This window comes from Hemicordylus capensis, chromosome 6, assembly GCF_027244095.1.
Source record: "Hemicordylus capensis ecotype Gifberg chromosome 6, rHemCap1.1.pri, whole genome shotgun sequence".
In the NCBI taxonomy this organism is placed as follows: Eukaryota; Metazoa; Chordata; class Lepidosauria; order Squamata; family Cordylidae; genus Hemicordylus; species Hemicordylus capensis.
In genome coordinates, this window is record NC_069662.1 from 158,708,077 (window position 1) to 158,728,737 (window position 20,661).

The 20,661-nt window shown below is 42.8% G+C and overlaps 1 protein-coding gene across 8 annotated transcripts in view; it reads left to right on the forward strand.

Annotated features, from left to right (window-relative positions):
• The window catches only part of KMT2C (lysine methyltransferase 2C), a 302,840-nt gene that overhangs the window by 204,566 nt on the left and 77,613 nt on the right, over positions 1-20,661 (forward strand). For all 8 annotated transcript variants that reach the window (XM_053260171.1, XM_053260176.1, XM_053260175.1 and 5 more), the window contains 4 exons: positions 7,516-7,581; positions 9,059-9,271; positions 15,824-15,949; positions 17,617-17,736. In XM_053260171.1, the coding sequence (XP_053116146.1) occupies positions 7,516-7,581; positions 9,059-9,271; positions 15,824-15,949; positions 17,617-17,736 (525 nt within the window). The remainder of the gene's footprint in view (positions 1-7,515; positions 7,582-9,058; positions 9,272-15,823; positions 15,950-17,616; positions 17,737-20,661) is intronic.

Consider the following 20,661-nt stretch of genomic DNA (forward strand, 5'->3'; position numbering starts at 1 on the left):
TCATTATGTCATGCTGATGTATAAGGATGTAGAATATATGCATTCTAACCTGATCTATTATATTCTTTATTGCATGGGGAAACAGCAGATATAATAACTAATGAAAAATGATTCAAGTGGCCATAATTTTGTTTTTAATTATATGTCTGGAATTATTTATATATTGCTACTAAACTTACCTACTTAGAAATGTGACTCATTTGATACATGCATGTAGTCTAGCCTGGTTTGTATTAACTTCTCTTTGTGTAGAAGCTTTATGTGGTTGGAAAAGCAGATTTATTCCTTCCCCACCTCCTGGCCTACTGAACATCTTTTACATGACTCTGCATGACTCTTTGCACAAGCATAATTAGTTAACCCAAATAAAATCTGTGAAATGACTGCATGTGGATATGAAGTAGACCCAGAGGCAAGACAGATATGCCTAGTTGGTTGGTATGGCCTTGGTCCTCTACCACCATATGTAGCCTCTACCCATGTAGAAGTTTGTCAGAATTGAGCCACAGTTCCCTGATCTTGATGTCTGTTCAGTCAGTTTTAGATCCCGTTCAGGTTTAGTCAGGAAAGCCCCATTCTGAATGCACATACAGGTGAAACTCGGAAAATTAGAATATCGTGCAAAAGTCCATTAATTTCAGTAATGCAAATTAAAAGGTGAAACTGATATATGAGACAGATGCATTACATGCAAAGCGAGATAAGTCAAGCCTTAATTTGTTATAATTGTGATGATCATGGCGTACAGCTCATGAAAACCCCAAATCCACAATCTCAGAAAATTAGAATATTACATGGAACCAAGAAGACAAGGATTGAAGAATAGAACAATATCGGACCTCTGAAAAGTATACAGTGTACTGTGCTTGATTGGCCAGCAAACTCGCCTGACCTGACCCCATAGAGAATCTATGGGGCATTGCCAAGAGAAGGATGAGAGACACGAGACCAAACAATGCAGAATTGCTGAAGGCCGCTAATGAAGCATCCTGGTCTTCCATAATACCTCATCAGTGCCACAGGCTGATAGCATCCATGCCACGCCGCATTGAGGCAGTAATTGCTGCAAAAGGGGCCCAAACCAAGTACTGAATACATATGCATGCTTATACTTTTCAGAGGTCCGATATTGTTCTATTCTTCAATCCTTGTCTTCTTGGTTCCATGTAATATTCTAATTTTCTGAGATTGTGGATTTGGGGTTTTCATGAGCTGTACGCCATGATCATCACAATTATAACAAATTAAGGCTTGACTTATCTCGCTTTGCATGTAATGCGTCTGTCTCATATATCAGTTTCACCTTTTAATTTGCATTACTGAAATTAATGGACTTTTGCACGATATTCTAATTTTCCGAGTTTCACCTGTACACTGCCTTGACACTGCCACCCAGAACAAAACTCATTCCACACAAAGATGAAAATAATTAGAGAGAACACTGCTCTTGATGTATGTTTCTTTTTCCCTCCGCCCCTGCTTTTTGACAGAGGTATAGCCTCAAGTATTAATATTCCCCTCTCCTTACCCCCCAGATAAAGTGAGATTAGCCCTTCATCTTGTTGATTTTGTTATGGGCTTGGGGTGCAATCCACCCAAAAAGCATAACTGCTGTTCAGGCCTCCCTCATTTCAAAGGGGCTTGCACAAGGTTCCTGCACAAAATGAATGAAGTTGCCCAGCAGTGGCATTTGTAGATTGTGAGTTTGCTCTTTAGACTGAATTATATTTTGTATTTTTTAATATGTAAATCTGCCAGCTACCACATCAGAATTGCTGTGTGTCCATACTATCACTTGCTCTTTAATTTGAAATTAATATGATCTTAGTGCAGATCCGGTATCCTTCACAACATGGGCTTTGCGCCTGTGCAATAGTCCCTGCGGAAGGATTTCAAGTTCCTCATAGTGCTTTGAAGTTCTGCCGTTTGCGTGCAGAGTATGCTCACTACCTTCGGCAGCAGAGTGCTTCCCAGCTCAGTTCCTTCTTGACTGCCATTTTGAACCATTCTCTCTTTTTTCCTCCTCATGTTCAGTTCCTGAAAGACAAAATTTACGGTTTGCTTTACTAGTTTTCTCTGATCTTGGAGATTTTTTTACCATTCTTTGCCCAACACTTTGGGTTTGTTGCTAATGGGCTTTTAAAAAGACTTTTATGCTGTGTTCCTCTTGCCGTGGGACCCTCCCCTCTTCCAACAAGCACGAACTCGGCTTGCTCTGCCTTGGGAAAGACCATAACAGCTATGCTTGTAAAATCTGCCTCTCCTTTTCCAAACAAACTCAGAAAAGCAGACAATTATGTTTGCAGGCAGCCGTGTACAAACAGGCTCTGTGCCCCTCAACTCTGATGCTGCACTCTTCGATGCCAACACCTTTGACATTGATGATAGCATAGTCTGTCTCAATTTTTGGAGTTTCCCCATCTGCCTCTGCAAATACTTTCACAAAGCCATGGGATGTCTTTTTAAAAAGCCATAGACATCCTAAAAAGTGCAAACCCTGGGAAGAAGACTCTTCCTCTCAGTCGAAACATCAGAAGCTTTAGTCAACTTCTTCTGCATCATCAACAGCATCAACTCCGGAAGACTCACTTTGCCCAACCTCACCAGCACCACCCTCAACACTAGCATAACCATTGGCTCGACATAGACTCCAATGTCGTGCCACCCCCCCCCTTTGGACACATCCTCATCAACTGCCCGTGGCATCAACGTCAGACACTTTTAGAACACCAGTCTTTTAGGCTGTCCATTCCCACTCATCTTCCTCCTCAATGGAGGTGATGGAAGTGGCTTCAACAACTCCAGCCTTGACTTTGATGCTGGCACCAATCTGGAAGTTGATCTCCAGGGCTGTGCTACCATCCATGTCCGCTACAGTCTAGGCTCCAACTTCCCACTATTGATCTTGACTGGGAGCACACCTTCAGCCTTTTCCTTGACACCTGTCTTCTTCACTTCACTTTCCGTTGACACCATCATTGTTGAAAGACTTTCATCTCTTCCACATTGACTCCACCCTGGCCTCTCCAATGATGACACCTCCTGCTCTGTGCTCAAAGGATTTTTCCTCTGTGACTTGGATACTGATGATGACACTGCCTCGGGATCATTGGAGATATTCCAAACCCATCTACATCTCCAGTGTGAGCAACCCCTCATTGCTCTCCATTGCACTTTTCTGTCCAACTTTGGAGGAAAGGCTTCATTTTTCACTCCCTGCCTACTAGTCGTACTGGAGACGACTATACTATTGGAGCTTCCCTGGGGTCCTGGACCCAGACTATATCAGGAGCATGGCGAGATGTAAAGACCATGCCTTCCACATCTCTGTCATATGATTATGAAGAACTCCACCTTTGGAAACTTAAGAAACTCAAATCTACCAACTCTTCTCAAGTTCTGTTGCCTCCTTTTCTCCCGGACACTTCTTTCAAGCAGGATTCCCCTCCTGCACCACAACCCCCTCTCACACATACTCCTGTACTGTGGCCTACTGAGCCATTCCTCCGGCTCTTCCTGCTAAACAAACTTATTCCTCCTTAAGCACTATGACAACATCTGCTATTCCAGAAAAGCAGTTCTCCAATGATGACTACACTTCTTCCTCTGACTCGGACACTGAATCCACACACATAGAAAACCCACCTGATGCCTCTCCAGATGACAACATGCCAAATAATCCTTCCAACTCTACAAATGAGGAAACAAAGTTGTACTGGATTCAGGTAGCTGAGCGTTCTTGGCCTGGAACTCAACTCTCCCTGTTCCAGTTGTTAGGGACCCAGTCTTTGATTTTGTTGCCTCGACTATGACCTCACAACTTGTGGTTCTTCCCATGTTGCCATTACTAATCAACTAGACAAAATCCTTATGAGATGTGCCATTTAGTGCCATAACTTTCTCCAAGAGACTCAAAAATTTCTATCGCATTCAGGAAGATGACCACAGTTTTTATTTAAGCATTCTCCACCAAACTTGCTGGTCATGGATTGTGCTATGGGTACCAAGTCTGGACAGAAGCACTCTGCTCCCACCGACAAAGAGGGCAGAAAACATTGACCAGAAAATTTATACTTCTTCATCCCTCTCGATGAAGCTAGCTAATTATATGGCCTATGTGGCCAAGTTCCATTACTCGGTCTGGGAGGGGCTCAAAGGCAACCTAAAGGATGCTCTTGAAATGTCACAAACAAGATTAAAGGAGCTACTTTCTAAATCTGTGGGCATCACATGCCAAAATACCTGATGGAAACTGAATCTCACACCTTGGATGGTGCTATCTCTTTAAGGCAACATGCTGCCCAACTCTGTTCATCTTCTCTACAACCTGACATGAGAGACAAAATTGAAGACCTCCCCTTTTGACAGGGAGGGCCTTTTTAGCTCTCAAACGGATGAAACGATGGGACGCATGAACAAAATCTAGGTTTTCGTCCAGTACCTTTACATCCTTCTCCACTCCTCAATCCTACTCTCAAAGGTTTAGGATACCAGTACAACCACTCTGGCAAGAGGGGTTCCAGAAAATGTTTCCAGTACTCTCAGAATTCTATCTCTTTCTCAAAATAAAGAGGGGGACAACAAAAGACCAAAGTCTAGGACTAATCCAAACAACATCTTTGACTCCCAGGTCCCCCTGCCTGTTGGGACTTCTACACCCATCAGACTTGCACCCTTCCTTTCCACTTGGCACATTATCACATCCGATGCCTGGGTGCTAAGTATCATCTGCACTGGCTATGCCATAAAATTCCATACAGCTCCCTAAAAGATGCTTATTTACATGTGGGGATTCAACCTATCCACAGGAAATATCTACATTTCGCCATGGGGGACCAAGTTGACCAGTATATGGTCCTCCCGTTTGGCCTTGCGTATCTTCACCAAATGTGTGAGCGCCATTGTTGCCCATCTCAGGATGGAAAGAACCTCAGTCTTCCTGTAACTGGACGATTGGTTGCTCGTCTCTCTGGACAAAGTACTGCTCACCAATCATATCCAGACAGTACTCATGTTCTTAGAGGATCTGGGCATTCAAGTGAATTTGAAGAAATCCATCCTTGTCCCCCAGAAATCTCTGACTTACATAGGCAACATATTCGACACCAATGCAAAATTAGCTTTTCTACCAGAAGAAAGGCAGCTCTCAATTGGCATATGATCCACTCCTTCAGGTCCAAACCCACCCAAGAGGCACAGTTCATCCAACGCCTCTTGTGCCCAATGGCATCATCCACTGCGACTCTTTATTATGCCAGACTCCTCATGATGTGACATCTTCAGCTATGGTTCCTTTCCAATTTCCAACCAAATGTGGACAGCCAGCGACTGTAACTACCACCAGCTGTACTGGACTCACTACGCTGGTGGATTCTACCTGTTCCATCCTCCTCTTCCACACGAACTCTAACCATGGATGCCTCCTTGAAAGGATGGTATGTTCCTTGTGAAGGGCTTCATGCACAAGATCACTGGAACCACCAAAAATATGTAAATTTTCCATGTAAAAAATGAACTCTTGTAAAAAATGAACTCTAGAACTCTTGGCTGTTTTCTTGGCCCTCAAGTCTTTTCTACCAGTTCTAAATGGCAAAACCATCCAAATCTTACTTGATAAGACAGTAGTTTCATGCATCAACCGCCAAGGTGGTATGTTTTCAAAATTCCTTTGCAACCTGTCCATTCAACTGTGGGACTGTTCCATTCACCATCACATCTACCTATTGGCCCTTCACATAAAGGGCATCAACAACACATTGGTGGACAATCTTAGCACAGAATCAAACCTGTCCTGTCGAATGGGAGATCAATCCCAACGTTCTTTCCTATCTTTTCCTACGCTGGGAGACTCCACAAGTGGAACATAGGAAGCTGCCATATACTGACTCAGACCATTGTTCCATCTAGCTCAGTATTGTCTACACAGACTGGCAGTGGCTTCTCCAAGACTTCAGGCAGGAATCTCTCTCAGCCCTATCTTGGAGAATCCAGAGAGGGAACTTGCTCACACATCAAGTCTCCCATTAATATGCAACCAGGGTTGACCCTGCTTAGCTAAGGGGACAAGTCATGCTTGCTACCACAAGACGAGCTATCCTCTTTGAAACTCAGCACAACAAAAAGTGCACCCTCTTCTCTTCGAGAGCAGCAGTGGGTGAACTAGCTATTCCCACCCTTGCCTATCCTGTCTCATGTTCTGAGCAAAATCCTACAACACTGGACCAGATGCATAATACTCAGCCGTGGTGGCTGAGACAGCCTTGGTTCCCCCTCCTCCTACAACTGTCCTGGGGCCTCCATCACCACCCCCATTGGTGTTCCAACCAGCAGGGGATCAAATACTTATTTCCCTCACTGTAGATATTAAAAAGCATTGGAGACAGTATGGAGCCCTGAGGGACCCCATATAAAAGCTCAGATTTTGAAGAGCAACAGTCTCCAAGTGACACCATCTGGGATCTGCCAAATAGGTAGGAGCAGATCCACTGCAAAGCTGTGCCTCCCACCTCCAACTCCCTCAGATGTTCCAGAAGGATACTATGGTCAATAGTATCGAAAGCCGCAGAGAGATCCAAAAGGACCAACAGAGTCACACTTCCTCTGTCAAGTCCCAATTGGAGATCATCCATCAGGCCAACCAAGGCAGTCTCCACCCCATAGCCCATCCGAAAACCAGTTTGAAATGGGTCTAGATAGTCAGTTTCCTCCAAGACCGCCTGGAGCTGGGAGACCACCACCCTCTCAATCACCTTGCCCAACCATGGGAGGTTGACAATACTGACAATATAGACAATACTGAACTAGATGGACCAATGTTCTGACTTGGTATAAGGCAGTTTCCTATATTCCTGAGACATTGTTCTTCCTACATTTTTCATGAACCCTTTCTCTAACCCGGAGCACTCCTCTATTTGTACAGGACAAAGGACTTTAGAAAATCCAATAGGCTCTTCATTAACTTCGAAGGTCCTCACAAGGGCCAACCTGTATCTTGTCAAAGACTTTCTGAATGGTTCGTCCAGCTGAGTTCCACCTGCTATGACAAACAAGGCAGAGCACTGCTGGACACTATCAAAGCCCATTCCACCAGGGCTATGGCCACCCCTTCTGCTCATTTGTCCAGCATTGCCTTTTCAGAAATACATAAAGTCTCTACCTGCTCTTCCATCTTATCCTTTGTTAAGCATTGCACCTTGGACATCCACTCTGTGGCTGAGGCTAGTTTTGGGTGGGCTGTACTCTTAAAAGTTTTGTAAACTCACATCCTCCACCCACCTCCTTTTTTATTGCTTGTGAATCGCCCATGTTGTGAAGCATAAGCAGCCTTTTTTTTAACCTTTAGGAACCCAACCCTCCAATTCCCATTGACTCAAGGTATCGTTATTCACTGTTTTATTATTCATGTTTGTAGGCCAGACCAGAACCCCGTGAATAAGAGCCACCAGTATAGAGAAGTTATTTTAATGAAAACAACATTGTGTTTAGTTTCTCAATAACTTGCTTCTTCTGTTTCAGTGCCTTCATCTGATTGTTCAGACTCATCAATTGCAGCCCAGATTATAACAAAAGCAAAGGAACTTGGTAATTGTTAAAATTCTCGATTCCTTTCCTCTAGTGTGCTTCCTGATGGTATTTCTAATGGTTTTTCTCTACTTATTTCACCACTGAACTTGGAAATATTTTTGTGAATTGTATTATTGGTATATCTCTAAGCTCATTCTCATTTTTATATCTTTTGCCATCCCATTCTCTCTTACTGCTTGCTTTATTTTAAATCAAATCCTAATTGTTCAAGCACTTTTGCGTTTGCTTAATTGTTAATTAATTAACAATTAAGCAAATGCAATTAAGCAAATGGTTAGTTAATTAACCACCCTGAGCCATTTTGGAAGGGCGGTATACAAATAAACAAACAAACAAACAAACAAATTGTAAACATATATGCAAGTGCTCTTTAAAATATGTGGGACAGCTTTCCTGTTTAACTCCTTAAGACAGCCACAAACAGTTATGTGCTTCTATACTTGGACTCCGTTTGAGGAGTACTACTAATACTACAACAAATATTTATATACTGCTCTTCAACCAAAGTTCTCAAAGGGATTTACATATAAAAAATACATAAATAAGATGGTCCCCTGTCCCCCAAAGGGCTCACAATCTAAAAAGAAACATAAGGCAGATACCAGCAGCTGCCACTGGAGGGTGGGGTTGGATAGGGCCATCTGCTCTTCCCCTGCTAAATATAAGAGAATCACCACTTTTAAAGGTGTCTCTTTGCTCAGTTAGCAGTTAACACACAAAGCTCAGACTGGTGTGAAAATCTGGATGCTGGATTTTAATTGTTACTGCTGTTACGATTTTTTTAAAAAAAGGAACAGGTTTGCATTCCTCAAGATGGCGGGAGGAGGGATGCATTTTTGAAGGTGTTTCTGCAGGATGGGTGGGAGGACCCAGACTCTGTGGAGAAGGGGAGAAGAAGCAAATGGTATTTCAGTGTTTTCGGCTGGTTAGTTGTTATCCTCAGAATTCCTCCCCTGTTCCACAACCAGGCCTCAGCTTTAAGACCTTGCGTGATGTAGGTTTCTCTGCACTTTTGGAGTGCCTTTAAGTGATGATTCCAGAGAGTGAACCTGGGAACCTTCAACAGGCAAAGCAGGGACTTTGACCACTGAACTTCTTTCTGTTTATTAAATGACAACTGCCCAGCCCTTAACAGCTATGTGTGAGGCAGGCATTCAACTGGTGCTGGTTCAAAATAGTTTATGTTGCAGTAAGAATGCAAACAGGTAGCTGCAGGAGGCACTCTGGAAACATGAGAAAGCAATGTACTTTTGCCACGAGACTGTAAGAAATGGGGAAGGCTGTGCCTTTTCTAAGCCAATGTATGCTTAGAATGAGTAATGCGGGTTCTGTCTTGCTCTGTTAAAATGGGTTCCTGTTTATAATATGTTAATTGCAAATTCCTTAAAGTTTAGTGGGGAGAAACACTATCAAGGACATGTAAGCAAAATTATTAACGCTTGTATTCCTGTTATGGTTCATGCAAATTTCACAGACCCACCGAAAACATACACTCAGGATGGAGTCTGTTTGACAGAAATGGGAATGTCCCAGTTACAGAGCCTCAGTGCTGTGGTACCAAGAAGAAAGCGGACAAAGCCAAAGCTCAAATTGAAGATAATAAACCAGAATAGTGTGGCTGTTCTCCAGACACCACCTGACATCCAGTCAGAACACTCAAGGGATGGTGAGATGGATGATAGTAGAGGTAACTGTGGTTTTATGCTAGATATTCCAGTGTTGCAGATGTGCCAATGCTGTTGAGATTTTCAGTAGTTCAGATCATCTGAAATGGAACATAAGGGGTTTCTCGCCTGAGAAAAGACTTCCAATTCAGCAGCATGCATAGTCATCTTTATTAATTTCTTTATTTAAATATTTATGCTCCAACTCCTCCGAAGCCTGAAGTAAAGGATCTGATAGGCAAGCTAGTCCTTGATCTTTAGTATAGTGACCTAATTCTGTTGCATTCCAACTCAACCAAGGACGCATGGGGTAACCATGGGCAAGTTGCTTCCTATCAGCTTCACTTGCCCTCTTGTACACTGGAAATAATTGTGACCTGCCTCATGGGGCTTGTGAAGATGGATTTAATGAGGAAATTTATCAATCTTAGATAGAGATATTTCAGTATATGTACAGATACAAACAGTTCAGATGAGCTGATCAGCATGTTATATCAGATACAAGTTGGTCCACCTTATGGTCTCCTAGTGAACATTTATAATGTTTGAAAGGGAGGCCTGTGTCTGCAAACATAAGATGGAAATGCAACAGAATATACTATACATGCCAGTAACTTATTGTAGAATATGATGACAAACCCCCCAACAAGCCACCTTGTGAGGTATTGTGCCTGAAATATGGGCAAGACATTTAGTAAATAAATAAATAACTCTGACTTACTTAATGGCAATCACCTTAAGTGGCGCAGTGGGCAAATGCTTGACTAACAAGCAGAAGGTTGCCTGTTCAAATCCCCGCTGGTACTATATTGAGCAGCAGTGATACAGGAAGATGCTGAAAGGCATCATCTCATTCTGTGCGGAAGCAGGCAATGGTAAACTCCTCCTGCATTCTACCAAAGAAAACCACAGGGCTCTGTGGGCACCAGGGGTCGAAATTGATTTGATGGCACACTTTACTTACTTAATGGCAAACCGTAGCACAGAGCAGTGGTTCCCAAACTGGGTTCCTCCAGATGTTGCTGAACTACAACTCCCAACATCCCTAGCCATAATAAATTGTAGCTGGGGATGCTGGGAGTTGTAGTACAGCAACATCTGGAGGAACCCAGGTTGGGAACCACTGGTACAGAACATGCCTGTTTACAAGAAGAATATTGATATCTAACTACTGTCAAAGTACTTTAATATTTTTCATCCTGTATCAGATTGGATAAGAAGCATGTTATAGACAAGAGAGTTTGTTTGTTTGCTTAATATGTATTTATTTTATTTGAGTTGAGAGAGAGAGAGAGAGAGAGAGAGAGAGTGGTTCAAGTAATAGTGCAATCTTGTGTACTGTGATTGAACAGTACATACATATATAGATACAAAGCTGCTTTGTATTGAGTCAGACCATTGGTTCACCAAGCTCAGCATTATCTGCTCTGATTGGTAGTGGCTCACCATAATCTAACTGAGATTTTTCCTAGCTCTACCATCTTAGATTCTTTAATGGAAAATGATAGGGATTGAGCCTGGGATCTTTTGCATGCAAAGTACATTTTTTACCACTAAGATGTGGACCCTCCCTTGTAGATATAAGCATTTCTCCAGAGGCAGACCATTTTTATAGGTCCTCCACCCTTACAGAGTGGTGAAGCCACTGAGACTCTAAACCTCAGAAGGAAGTGATCTGACCATGAGAAGGGCATAGATTACCCATCCTCTTTCAGTCACCATCCTCCTGTCAAGTCAAAAAACGAGATTTAGAGTATGCCCTAATTCATGTGTTGGGCCAGCAACATGTTTGTCATGGCGGACATGAAGTCTTGAGCCACTCCAGACAAGGCAGCCTCAGCATGGATGTTGAATTCACCCATAACAATCATTCTGGGTGTCCTCAACACCAAATCCAAGACCAGGCAGTAGGTTGGCTATGCTCAATCTTATCTTGGTCCCTGGACAGATTAAAAAGTGGGGGGAGAAGGAGGGGAGTTAATGTAATTCCACTGTATTCCATAGCAGGAGCTACATATAAGCAAGAATTCTATTAAACATTGGGTCATCTTACTGCTTGACAGCATAGTTGAACAATACATGGTCAGTTAAAATGTCTGTGGCCCCTGTCTAACACACTCACCCAGTGGTCTAGAGGGTGATTAATGATGAATATGTATCTGCCCCAGCTTAGAAACAAGAAACCAGACCACCTCTGATTCCCAGTATCTTTACTACCAAAGGGATTTTGGACTTTCAATATGAGCTGTTTTACATAAAGATGTAGAACCACATAAACGTATTTAAATCCTTGTTTGGAATGGCAAACCCAGCATTGCCAAAAAGTAGAAACACTGGTTATTACATGTGTGGAGGAATCTGCTTATCCTGCCATGTTGGTAACACTTGTCGCGGACCAATCCCATGATTTCTATGCTTAACCGCTGCCACCAACTAGACTTTTCTTTTCTCGGGCTGTCTCTACTGTAACAGCCCTTCAACCTTTGCAATAAACCCGCCCCCGTCCCCCAGTAATGTAGAAAGGCTTTAGATGTGGGGTGGAGACAATCAGGCAGAAGCTTCTGATCTTTAAATAAAACAAGAAATTTACTTTGTAAAAGAATTCATCAATTTAAAATGGTAGCTTTGGTTTCTTTGTATAGCACATCAACAACAAACACAGTTACCATATGAGTGTAAGAGCAGAAATAAAATGGTTGGAAAAACATATCCAACTGACCTAATACTGGTCCCTAACTCAGAGTCCTCGGTAGTTACTTCAGCTTTTTAGCAACCTGACGTCCTTTGTGGAGCCTCAGGTCCTATTCTCCTTCCAAATTCTGCGGGGTTTAGCCCCAGACTGTTTCTTCTTACTAGTGAGTGATTTCAGCCCTTCAGAGAACTTGCATTCTCTGCTAGTGATTTCACAGCTCTTTCTACAGTTCCAGCTCTAATCCTCTCTCAGATTGTGCCAGCAATTTTTCAGATCTGGATCGTGATGCTTTCCACTCATAAGAGTGGGTTCTGTGCCTGCACAGGACCATTCAGGCAGAATTGACTAGCTCCTCGAAGCGCTTAGCCCCATCCCCTGCATGTAGTGCATTTTCTTAGTTTGGGCGGACTAGCATTTTCTCCTCAGTTCGTTTCTGACCGCCATTGTGTCGGCACCTTGAACAGTGAGCTCCTCAGATTGGATCTCCAAGACGCGTACTTCCATATCCCTCCAGTTCACGGTGGGGCACCAGGTCTAACAGTACAATGAGCTTCCGTGTTTTTACAAAACACATGGCCATGATCATAGCGCACCTCTGGTTGCAAGGGTTGACAGTTTTCCCCTTCCTTGATGCCTGGCTGCTGGTAAAAGATCAGTTAGCTTCACAGGTCTCGACAGTCCTGAGCTTGCTCGAGGACCTGGGCATCCAGGTGAAATGGTCAAAGTCCAAGCTTCCGCCAGTGAAACGCACAGACTACATAGGGGCCATTTTCGACGCGGAGGCACAGTGGGCATTTCTGCCCGAGGAGTGCTTCTTGTGCATCAAGACCATGATATCCACCTTCATGACGCAAGCAAGACAGAAGGCTCACAAGATGCAGAAATTGCTGGGCCTTATAGTTTTGTGCAACTCCACTGTGCACTACACCAGACTTTGACTAAGAAGGCTTGAGCTTTGGTTTCTGTCAGTATTCCGACCAAACGTGGACAGCTCACAGATGTTGTTGACAGTCCCTTACCTATTCCTGGTTTCATTCCAATGGTGGACAAAAGGAGTCAACCTACTGTCTGGAGTCCCCTTCCGAATGCCTCAACCATCTGCTTGTGTCACGACAAATGCTTCCCTGCGAGGCTGGGGAGCCCACTGTGGGGATCTTCAAGCACAGGGTCTCTGGTCTCTGAACCAGCGCCAAAGGCACATCAGCATTTTAGAACTGTTGGCAATGTTCCAGATGGTCAAGTCTTTCCAACCATCTCTGACAGGCAAGGTGGTCCAAATCAGCCCGAACAATACCACAGCGATCACTTATCTAAACTGCCAGGAAGGGATAGTCTCCCACTCCCTTTGCATGCTAAGCCTGCAAATTTGGCATTGGGCCATAGCACAACAGATAACCCTGACTACGATCCACATCAAAGGAGTGGAGAACACTTTAGCAGATCATCTCAGCAGGCCACAACTTTTTCTATAACAACACAATTGGGAGATCAATCTCCGATACCTCCAGCTATTGTTCAGGACCTGGGGGACACCAGAAACTGACTTGTTTGCAACATCACTGAACAGGAAGGTGCTCCCAATATTGCTTGAGGGTCAGCATAAATTGTAGCTCCATGGGGGATGCCTTCCAATTCAACTGGGGTTGAAAAGTTGCTATACATCTTTCCTCCTTACCTTCTGTTCAAAAGAGTTCTGATTATATATTGCTTGCTCCGTGGTGGCCTCAACAGGCACTCAGACTGTCGAAGGGTCACCACAGATGTCTGCCTCAACAAGAGGATTTTCTAACACAGAAGGGCAGAAGGCTCCTCCATCCTGACCTGAAAACTCTCAACTTGACTGCCTGGAGGTTAGGCTTTTGAATGACATCCTCCTCAACGACAGGAAGACATCTACTCGCATCAACTACAATAGCAAGTGGAAGTGATTTAGGCTGTATGCACAGAGGAACAGTTTTCTGCCTCATTCTGCTACTTCTCGCCAAGTCTTACTATACCTCATGAACCTGAAGCAGCGGAAGCTGGCCAATGTTTCCATCAACGTTCATCTGGCCACTATTTCTGCTTGTAATCCCGGATGGGATGGAAAAACAGTTTTCTCACATCCAGGCTCCAAGGGATTCCTAAAAGGGCAGAATAATCTCTACCTGCCTATCCAACAGCCTACTGAACAATGGCACCTGTCCTGTCTGCTCTAACAGAGCCGCCTTTTGAGCCCATGGTAATGGCCCTTCCAAAACGTATAATATTAAAAACAGGTTTTTTGTTAGCCATAACGTCAGCTTGGTGGGTCGGCGAGCTAAATGGCCTTCGCATTGATGTCCCCTATACTAAATTTCATGAGGACAGGGTAGTGTTTCACCTGGACCTTGAGTTTAGGCCTAAAGTGGTTACAGACTTCCACATAAACAGCGACATTGTCTTACCTACCTTCTTCCGGAATCCCACGACGGCTGTAGAACATCCCCTGCATTCCTTGGATGTTGAGGTATGCGCTCCTGTTCTACATACAGTTGACCAAGTCCTATAGGAACACACAATGCCTTTTTGTGGGTTACAAAGAAAAAGTGAAAGTTTACCAGATTGCTAGACAAAGGGTATCCCACTGGATTGTGGAACTCATTTTCCTGACCTACAAACATCAATAGTTGGAACCCCCAAAGACCATACGGGCTCACTCTACCAGGGCTTATGCTACCTTTGCTGCCCATATAGCTGTCATTAAGCTCAAGGACATCTGTACTGTAGCAACTTGGTTCTTTGAGCATACCCTTGCTAAACACTATGCCTTGGACCTTTGCTCTACAACCCAGGCCAACTTTGGGAGGGGTGTGCTTAAAAGGGTCCTACCTTAGCATAATTCACCCTTGTCCAGACTGACAACTCGTTAGTCACCCACTTTTATGAGAGCAACAGATCACGATCCAGATAAACAGTTTGCTCACCTGTAACTATTGGTCTGGAAGTGATCCTTTGCAATCTTACGACCCTCCCACCGGCCCCTGCTGCATTATGTGAAGTGACAAAACGTATGTTTATAGAACATGGAGTGCTGCTTACCTTATTGAACTGTGGACTGATTCCATATAGTGGTTGAATCCAAATGTTGTTCCATCAGGAACTGAGGAGAAACCCTAGCCCTCCCAAACTAAGGAAGTGTACCACATGCCATGGGCAGGGCTAAGCACTTCAAAGAGCTAGTCAATTCTGCTCGAATTGTCCTGTGCAGGCGCAGAACCCACTCTTGTGACTTCAACAGATCACTTCCTGATCAATAGTTACAGGTGAGCAACCAGTTTTTATATACACTTTCTCCAGACTGTATCTCTTCAAGTCATCAGCTTTGACTGCCCTCTGAACTTCACTCTTCATTTTTCCAAACTGTACCCAAATTTTCCTCCTATTCTTTTCAAAATACTCAGTCAGAATAACTCAAATTCCCTCTCTTTTTCAAATAATAACTAATAAAATCAAACCTCCCTTTCCCTCCAAAATCAAACTGTCGAACTGTTCAACTGTTCTTTCTCAAAAGTGAAACTACAGGACAGCAGCCGTAAACCTTTGACCTTATCAGCTTTCTTAATACAGAGACAAAGCAATTTACAATATACAACCTTTTTTACAAAAAGAAGAGTTTTAGGCCTTGTTCCTTTACAACATGTCATTTACATTTAAAATTCCCTATCAAAGGGATGTTGCCATTTTGTCTGTGAATTGATAGGTGTGGTAAGATTGTCAATGTCTACAGAATTAGGAGTACAGAAGGTTTAGTTGCCAGTGAATCACCTAAAAATGTCAGATAGACAGACACTCACTTTCACTCTAACTGTTAACTTTCTCCAAGGTAGTTTTCCTTCATAATTATACATTTTTCCTTCAAAAGGAGATCTAATGGACTGTGAAGGAAAATCAGATACTAGCCCTGAACGGGAAGCTGCAGATGATGATCCTAAGGGAGTAGAAGGAACTGAAGGAATCAAAAAGCGAAAGAGAAAACCATACCGACCCGGTAGAGTATACATTCCAGTATTTGCATATTTACCAACTATGTGTAAATAATCTTTCAACTTGCTAATAAGATAGGCTAAGTAATACATGGATGAGAAATATCCCCTCCCTTCATCCATTCTTGTAACTTGTAGCTGTCACTGAACTTTTACTTGGGTTAAGATTTAATTTACAGACTGATTATCAAGATGTGCATTCCAAACAGCAGGGTTCATGCCACATCATCTTGTTAAGTATTTGAAGTTCAGTTGAAACTTGCAGTTTGTTAAACTGATAAGAGTATGACCTACAATTTTAATTGGGTATATTTGTCACACATGAGTGCTTGTACTATCAAATATTGAAGAGTATATGAGGGCGAGGGAGAGAATTGGTACCATCTCCCAGGAGTGTCCTCTTGAAGATGCATGCATCAGTGCACCTTTCATTTTTATTAAAAACTAATATCTTTACCACAACAATTAAGAGAGTTCTGCTTTCTTATGTCAGAGCATCTACAAAGGAAAACTATTTCAAGTGGCAAATAGTCATAGCCTGGATTTCCATAATCCTTATAATCAATAGGTGAGGTATGCATATTACATCTTGGTGGCCACTGGTTTGATAGCACAACTAGAGTTCATGGGAAGTAATGTTTCTATGTAATAATAACAACCTTATTTGTTAGCCACCCCATAACAGTTGTTCACCAGAGCTGGCTCACAAAATAAAACAGTAAACAACAACTGAAGAACTGGAAATTAAAACACACAATTAAAACCACATTAAAACAAAAGAAAGGTACAATAAAATAAATGCCTTCACCTGATGCCTAAAAGAAAAAGTGATAGTGCCAGGCGAGCCTCACTAGGGAGGCTATTATACTGCTGAAAAAGCCCTCTCCCTAGCAGCCACCCACCACTTCATTTGGTTCATGGAGCACTTTTTATATTTCAATTGAAGTAGTACACAGATGGAGTGACTGAATGGGTACGTGGTCACTACCGGTAGGGATGTATGAACTGGCTTGATGTGTGAACTGGACCTGTTCGATGGCTTGCCATCAAGCCAGACAGGGCCTAGTTCGGTTTGGCTCAACTTTGAGCCAACCCCCCTCCCGGCTGGCTCAGGGATTCTTAGTGGAATGAGGGGGGGAAGGGGGTGCTGCCATGGCCATGGGGGGGGTGTCACTGAAAGTTCCTCCTCCCCCTGCCAGCCCCCCTTCCCCGGTCTTCGTGTCTAGGTCACAGGCTTCCAGGTTTCGTGCACAACCCTAGTCACTACTTGGACTATTCCATTCAAGATGCTCTTAAATCCTACCAGGAGAGCAATAGATATTTCTGTCCTCTAAGTTAAGACCACACAAGGAACTTGAGAGGCAGCAGCCAGTCCTAAATCATTTACTTCTCTCTTCTGGAGCCCAGTCTAAACATCTTCCAGAAGCAGTGGAAGATTTCTTAAATATTTCAGCAGGATTTAGCCACCTCATATATTAAGGTGTAGAAGCAAGTATTAACTAATTGTGTATTGTGTACCTGTTTCTGCTTAAACACTTGAAGTGGCCTTGGTAGTTTGGGTATTCAGATGACTGCTAATCTACAAAATGTCCAAATCACAGTATGTTTTTCTTAATTCAGATCTCTTCATGCTGTGCAGTGTATGTGTATGGTTTGTTTGTTTTAAAAATAGGTATTGGTGGATTTATGGTACGCCAGAGGAGTCGTACAGGACAGGGGAAAACAAAACGATCTCTCTCCAGGAAGGATTCTACAGGCTCCGTGTCTGAGCAGATACCTAGCAAAGATGAAAGTGAGTGCTCAGATACTTCATATAGTGTAACCATTCATCCCATGTTTATCCATTGTTACATGTTTTTCAATATAGATTTTATGGTTTATTATAATGTAATGTTATTGAAATATAATTTTCAATATAATATATATATAAACATCTGTATGCCCATAGTTCATAGAGAGTCATAATGTTCCTAAAGCATCACTGTTGTACCTGTATGGTTATATGACTTGGTTTTGAATGTTGATAAAGCCATCTGACTTGCCACAGTTTTGGAAACTTGCTAGATTGGAAAAGAATGTGTACAGTATTGTGTTCTGTGTTTGTTCTATTCTGACACCCATACAGTTTGAGACCTCTGTCCTTTGTCTGTTTTGCATTGTTTTGTATAAGTAATTAGAATACATTTTATGATTTTATGAGGATGTCCCTTGATGCTTATTAGGTCCATGCAAAGCTTCAGCTATAAATGCCCAAAGCTGAATACTTTACACAGTCTCCTTGGTGCACCACATGGAGACGGCTGCTCCCACCACTCACCTCCATGCACTGCTGCTCTTTTCTCAGCATCGATGGGACCCTTTACAGAGTAGCCTAACCCTGCTGAGCCCCAGCAACATATGGGGAATGCACTGGGAAGGACTCCACTCTCCAGGTCTCCCTGTGTACCTTCTCAGACGTGGCTTGGCAAAGCTCTGTTTCTCTTTAAGGGGCCCCACTGGCACTGGGGAAAGTGCTCACCACAGCTGTTCAGTGCTAGGGGGCTGTGAGTATTTGGCTTTGGTTGGAACTGAAAACCTGAATGGGCCTAGTGCTTATGGCCCTGGCAGCTTAGAACTCCTCTAGGTCAAAGCTCCTGCTCGCTCTCTTGCCTGTCTAACCTTGTTCCTGCTGTGGCTCACTTTATCTCATGTTACCAATTTATATTCAAAATTACTTTCAGAATATTATTATAGGCACCTTCTATAGTTAAAAAGAACCTACAGAGAGGAGTTTCTTGCAGTCTAAGACTGCAGAATATTACAAAGATTGATTGCATTTGTCCCTTTAGTAAATTAATGTATCCTGGCTAAATGCCCCACAAACATAATATGTCAATGATCTCCAACCCCAGCTTCTTGGCTGTGCTTTGAACCAGGAGTTTGGTTTTAGTGAGGCCTGCTAGGCTGATCTTGGATATGACTTTAGAGAGCTGTTATAAAACAAACAAACAAGGGCATTTTTATAGTCACAAGTACATGATTCACCTTATGAAATCAGATTATAGTAATATGTCCCATTATGGGAACCTAGCTTAGGAGTGGACAATTTAGCACTACAGAATGGGCAATATTACAGTTGGATTCATCAATATTATATTTGAATGATTACATGTAATTTCTCTGATCTGGATTATGATCCGTTGCATTCATAAGGAATGGGTTCTGCGCCTGTGCAGGGACCTCACGGATAAATTAACTAGCTCCTTGTGACACCCACTCTGTCCTGCACATGCTCCATGCTTCCGTTGAAACTGGCAGTTGGATGCGCCATTTTCTCAATTTTTGTGACCGCCAAAGCATCAACAGCTTGTTGCTGGCTCCTTGGTTGAAATTGAACTTCTAAAAAATTTCCTTTGCTAATTCTTATTGTAGGTGGTATTATGTGAATCATATGTATTAGGCCCTGCAGACATTTCCTTAACACCTGAGAGAGTGCTAAATATGTTTGGTTGTCACTAGTAGTTGAATAGCACATTTCACCCTTTATCAGTGCTTGACAGGGGGTATATAACAGCCCAGCTAATCAAAATGTGATTATACAAAAAATTAATGGGCCCTAAAACACTTAAATATTGTGTCCATACAAGGGATGATTTAATTCACTAACAAGTTTTATTTGCTTAGCAGTATCATCTGTCACTTATGTGAGCGTGCAGCTTCGGTAGTGAAATGTACCATATACAATATAGTGCATTCATTTCCTGACAGTCATCTCTGAATGCAAACCATCTACTTTTGGATAATATGATATAATTTAATCAGACTATAAAGACTATAGAATTTTCAAGGTAGATTAATGCAGTTATCATTGAAAAGTAAATGTTTGGTCACACATGGACATGTGGAGCAGTGTTCAGCCAGTTCCGCTGAAACCAAAACACATTTGCCTGTTTTTCCAGTCATTGTTTTATACTGTGCCTCTCTTGTCTCAAGCTTTCCTGTGTGCTGTATTGAGATTTCGCTAAAGTCCTCCCTATCCTACCTTTATTACGAATAAAAATATAGTTGAAATAATAGTGATACTTTGGTCCTGTACATTCTTCCACACAGTTATTACTAATAGAATACAATTGTTAATAATAAGATAGATACTACTGGTTACCATTAAATCTGGATCAAGATCCACCAAGATCCATAAGAATGGGCTCTGTTCCTGTAGTTAGGATTCGGAAGCAGGATAATTTGCTTTGCTTTTCTCATCTCAGAGGTGTCCAGGGCACTTGGATGTTCTGCTGGCAGTGTTAGACTCATTACAGATTCTTCTCACAGTGTCCAGAAGCCTCTTGCTGTCTACCACATCTTTTAGAGAGAAAAGGATCAGAGTCAAGGAACTTCAACCGTATTTTCTGTAGAGCATTCCTTTCACGGAAACATACTGTATTGCTTTTTATTACTGGAGCTTGGAAAATATGGATTGTATATCTTACAGATACAAGGCAGAATGTAAATGCAGCTTTAGGAGGAAGGACAAGGACTAGGGATTAGTGGTGTGCACTGACCGGTCCGGAGCCATACAAAAGGCCTCCAGACCGGTCCAGAATTCAGGCAGTTCGCTTGGGGGGGAAGTGTCACTTTAAGGGCGGGAAGGTAGTACTTACCCCTCCCGCCACTCTTCCCCCTCCGGTGCTTGTCTTTAAGCAAACGTTTTTGGGGCGGCAGGGTTCCTTCCTGCCTCCCC